The sequence below is a fragment of the Pistacia vera genome, unplaced genomic scaffold (genome assembly GCF_008641045.1).
Source record: "Pistacia vera cultivar Batoury unplaced genomic scaffold, PisVer_v2 Contig1380, whole genome shotgun sequence".
Lineage (NCBI taxonomy): Eukaryota > Viridiplantae > Streptophyta > Magnoliopsida > Sapindales > Anacardiaceae > Pistacia > Pistacia vera.
The window spans coordinates 1-5,351 of record NW_022195445.1 but is presented as its reverse complement, the minus strand read 5'-3'; the positions used below and the strand labels follow the sequence as shown (position 1 = coordinate 5,351).

General features: G+C 37.6%; 1 protein-coding gene across 2 annotated transcripts; it reads left to right on the top strand.

Annotated features, from left to right (window-relative positions):
• The first annotated feature begins 3,105 nt into the window (after nt 1-3,105).
• On the top strand, nt 3,106-5,173 carry LOC116122888 (thaumatin-like protein 1). 2 transcript variants are annotated; one of them, XM_031408689.1, is made up of 3 exons: nt 3,106-3,354; nt 3,455-4,118; nt 4,480-5,173. In XM_031408689.1, the coding sequence occupies exons 1-3, from the start codon at nt 3,300-3,302 to the stop codon at nt 4,838-4,840; spliced, it is 1,080 nt and encodes a 359-aa protein (XP_031264549.1). In that variant the 5' UTR covers nt 3,106-3,299; the 3' UTR covers nt 4,841-5,173. The 2 variants fall into 2 exon arrangements, with proteins under 2 accessions (XP_031264549.1, XP_031264548.1); XM_031408688.1 differs by having other exon boundaries at nt 3,446-4,118.
• The last annotated feature ends 178 nt before the right edge of the window (nt 5,174-5,351 follow it).

Here is a 5,351-nt window from a genome sequence, read left to right as displayed (position 1 = left end):
AATATAATCCATTACCAGAAGGCATTCATCATCTGCCTGTTTACATTAGAGTAGAGCTTTTAAGTGAAGGATCTCCCACATGGGTTCTCACATAAATGGCTTAAATTGGCTCAACACATAACTCAATGAAAGGATTGACTCTTCTAATAATGGATCCTCATTACTCCTCTGTACCTCTTTTAAGAGGTTGAAATCTTATCAATAAAATAAATTTTTAGGCTAACTTGCATCGAGAAAGGGAATCAGAACCTTTCTTCTTCAATAATGTATTCTGTAGCCAAGTACATATATGGAAAAGAATCCAACAGAAGAAGATATAAATCAAATTCTTCAAGATGTTCCTAATGCAACTGATCCTGGATTTGCATTTTGTCAAAGAAAGATACAATAAATACACAAAAGAAGCATTTAAACATTGTTTAATCACTTTACTCCTCTTAAAAAGTCATTAAAGTAAAACAATTATTGATTGAACCAAACCATCCACATTTCTCACCCACTTTTCCACCGCAAATAGATCCCTTCTTGTCCTTTTTGTCTTTGCGGCTCTTCTCCAATATCGGACGAACCCACACCCAGTCCTTCTGACGAGTTTCCATTAACGTCAGAAATGATGTCCCTGTATAAGTTAGAAATTTCTCACGGATTTGTAAGATGAACTGGCAATTTGGAATGTTCGTCAAAATTCAAACCTTATTATTCTTGTAAGTTGTATCCTGAAAAGATTTGGACCCAATGAATTGAATAAGCATGTGGGTTAGTCCATGAGAGATTAGTATACTTTGTGTGTGCATGTGACAATTAATTACAGTGATCTGTTTGATTCAAACCAACCAACACAATTCGATTCCATTATAAGTCCAGGAGAAAACGATAGCTTCGATTGATGGCCCCATTTGGAGATACAAGCAGACGAATTATTTCTGATTTCTGTTGTCTGTTTCTTTCAAGCTATAGCGTTCATATTGTGGAGGTTAGATTCTCCACATGAAGAACCTGTGTTCTTTACATTGTTGCATGCATGATAATTAAGAGTCATGCTACAGACACAATTTTTGTACGAAGGATTGACAATTAGTCAACACGACCCACGTTGGAGTTTCGTACTAAACGGTCGTCCAATATTATGGACGTCCGCCTATATTTCATAGACTCTCGTTCATATTATATGGACGAGTGTCCATTTACTATGGACCGTCCATCGCAAAAAAATTTAAAAGAAAAATAATGGATACCGTCCATCTTATATGATGGTGTCTATTTAATTACGTAATTTTAATATCAACCATAAATACATCATCATTTAAAGTCTTTTATTTTATTTTTTTATGATTAGAAGTATTGGACCAACTTACGCATATCTCAACTAATCTCTCGAGACCCTAAATCACTGGCGAGAGTCTTTCTTACTCTCTTTACTTCAAAGTCCTTAAAACATAAATCTGGATGATGATGTGTTTTCAAAACTTATATAGACATTCTCGAATCATAAAAGTGAGATTACATCACCAAATTTGTGAGGTACAAACAACTAGAACCAATTTTGGTGTATGTGAAATTTAATTGTGACAGAATCTGTCTCGTCAATTATAATAATTTAGTTATGGTCACGTGGAGCTAGGGCCACTACCATTCTGATAATGTCTAAACAAAGAACAATTATGGTGCAAAGTTACTTTTATGTTTGATCAATATATGACCCCATTATTTATCTTTTACAACGAAGTTAAAAAAAAAAAAAAAAAAACGAAAGCAAAAAGTGCAATTTTTCATCACCTTTTTAATTGAATTTTTTTTTAGTTGCTCTTAAGATCAATTCACTTTTTGTATTAATAATAATGTATGTTGATGGTCTTCTCTCTCTTTTTAGGAGTGTTCGGGTCGACCTCAACTAATTCCGAATCTATTTAATACATGCAAACCTAATGGTCAAATAAATCAAAATATGTGTAGGTGGTATTTTGATGGACTCAACACAAAACTTATGGATATCTAAGGTTACATCCGATCACACGCCAATGGTTGAATTATCTCTAAATTGGCCATGCCTCATTCAATCACCACAGGTAGAGCAGTCAACTAAGACTATGAATGTATTATCAAATATCTTGAGTTCACTACTTTGATAACTAAAGGTTTGCTTGATTATTATCTTAAGCTCTGAAAATTCTGCAATACGATAAACTAATTCGAATGCTTTCAAAAAAAAAAAAAATCCCAGACTTCCTAATTAATAATAAATTGATTAAATTAATAGTGAAAGTTTTGCTCTAAAGAGATGATACTTACTGCATATCAATGAAACTAAAAGAAGAGAATTTTGGAATCCAATGCCTTAGGTTTTCCCATTATTGCCCTAAACCTTACGCCACGTGTATTTGCTAAAAACGGTTCCGTTTATCTGACGTGGTAATGACAACCAATAGAAAGGTAGCCATCTCAGCCTTATAAAGTGACATGGAAAGTATCAGCACCTTCCCCATGTAGTATGTATGGGTGATGACGTGACACCATCCATAAAAGGTGTATGGTGGGCCATCTTTTTCCCAAAGTTCCGTCTCTTTTTTTGACTTGATCGTTGAGAAAATCACGGTGGGTGATACTGTTTATAACATGGGGATTCACGTACCAGAACATAGCTGTCTTCCTATGGTGAGGATGGGTTTGCAATTGGCAAACTTGTACGTTGATTAATGATTATTTTTGCAAAAACATGACATGCTGTTTCTAACGTTTACATCTATAATTAATTAACACGATAATCACAATATAATTCCCTCAAATCCCTAATCGAAGCTTCAAACAAAAAAATCCAATAATTTTAAAATAGCAAAAACACCCTATATAATCATATCACTTATTATACATTTTATAATTAATAAGAGTTATTATATATTGTATTTGGACTAGCATAACAAAAAACAAAATAAAAATAAATTTTATTAATAAAAATTTGATAAATTTGAGAGTTTTAAATGCCCCATCAACTTATGAGATAATTTTAGTTCCTGAGGTTTGCTATTTGTAACATTTGGTCCCACCAATAATAAATAAATTGCAATTGTGAATTGACATGAGAGAGAGATAAGACAAACAACACTGAACAAAACTATTTATTTTTTGCACCAATTTTGGACTTCTCCGTCACCCTCAGTCGTCTCTGCTCACTCACATCACACTCACTCCCCCCACTCTCCATTCATCGCCTCCCAAAAAAACCCTTTTCCCTTCATCTCTCTCACTCACTCACACCTCCCTCTTCCCAAAACCCCTGCATTGTCTTCTCCACTTACCTTCTCATGGATCTCTTCCCTCCCGCTTTAGCTCTCATTCTTCTTTTTACAACTTCTCAAGGTTAAAAAACTATTAAAAAAAAAAAAACTTGTTCTCGTTTTTTTTCACAAAATGCCAACTTTACTAACCTGTTTTTGCTTCATTCTCTCATGTGTTTCAGCTGCCACCTTCACATTCGTCAACAGATGCGACTACACTATTTGGCCCGGCATTCTCGCTAATGCAGGCAGTCCTAGACTCGACAGCACAGGATTCGAGCTCCTCAAAGATGCTTCCCGCTCTTTTCTTGCCCCCACGGGCTGGTCGGGCCGCTTCTGGGCTCGAACCGGCTGTAACTTTGACGGATCCGGAGCCGGCTCTTGTTCTACCGGAGACTGTGGGTCCGGTCAAGTTGAGTGTAACGGGCTTGGAGCCGCCCCTCCCGCCACTCTAGCGGAGTTCACTCTGGGGACGGGTGGGCAGGATTTTTATGACGTCAGCCTTGTCGATGGGTACAACTTGCCCATGCTTGTGGAGACGTCGGGCGGGGCGGGTCTGTGCGCTTCGACGGGTTGCTCCACGGACTTGAACCAGCAATGTCCGGCGGAATTGAGGGTCGGTGAGGGGGACGCCTGCAAGAGCGCGTGTGAGGCGTTTGGGAGTCCTGAGTATTGTTGCAGTGGCGCGTTTAACACTCCCGCCAGCTGCAAACCGTCGGTATACTCGGAGATGTTCAAGTCCGCTTGTCCGAAATCTTACAGCTATGCGTACGACGATGCCACAAGTACGTTCACATGCAGTGGAGCTGACTATACTGTGACGTTTTGCCCGTCTTCTTCTCCTAGGTATGCATTTCCTGTCCGCCACTTAATTAGTCACACATACTATTTTTTAATCCGTCATTAATTTATTAATCTCCCTCTTAATGCACTTTAACTGTATTTATTACTAATGATGTTGTTCTTTTGTTTGTTTGCTTTTGTATTATGTCATTATGTGGGTTTTGGTGATAATTAATGGTGGCCAACTGGAAATGCCAAAGATTATCTTTATTATGATTTCATTTTGGTTGATTAATGGAGGTTGATGGGTTGCTTTTAATGCCATCATTGTGATTCATTCTTATTTTTCACCAAAGAATCTGACACCAGAAATTAGTGTATCCTGAAAGATTAATTTATTATTTGTTTTTAATGTCTTCTGCAGTCAGAAATCTTCAAGTTATGCAACACCAACGACAGGATCATCATCACAGCAGCAGCAACAACAAGGTTCAGGATCCGGGATAGAGTATTCGGGTAATGGATATGGATCAGGGTATACTCCAGGTTCTGGTGCCGGAACTGGATCTGGGTATCCGGGGTCTGGTGCCGGAACTGGATCTGGGTATCCGGGGTCTGGTGCTGGGACAGGATCCGGAGGAAGCAGCGTGTTGGCAGATGGGACATATTTAGCTGGTTTGGCCATGGGAGATTCACCAAGAACAGCATCAATGAGTGCTCTTCAATTTGCAGTTGTGGCCTTTACAGCTCTCTCTCTCATGTGCTCATGTTTCTTCTCCTTGTAGTCCCTCTCCTCCTATTATATAATTTATGGTCTTTTTGTATGTGAATTCTTTTTATGTTTTCAGCCTTTGGTAAGAAAGCTGACTAGATTCTTATTCCAGATTGTAATCCACTCACCAACCCATTTCAGAATTCCTAGGAACTTTCAATGTTACATATTTAAAAATGCTTGTTCCTGCATAATTTTTTGGGGTCATTGGATGATTTTTATGCAGATTAAGCGAAAAACTAGATCATATTTTTGGCAAATTTTGGCGTTGCTTGTTTCAATGGTGTGGTTGTAAAGGAAGAAAAGACAGTAATCTCATTTGTGTAATGTGAATACGTTGTCAGGATTTTGGGGTCTCTCTCTCTCTCTCTCTCTTTTCGGAAACTGCAAGATTTTGGCGCTTTTGCTTTTGTCTGCTATGGAACCAGAATTTCTTTTAATGTGTAATGTTATGTTATTGCAGTGAATCATTGATGTTGAAACTAAAGAAAAGCTTGATTCATACATTAATAAGAAAAATTATT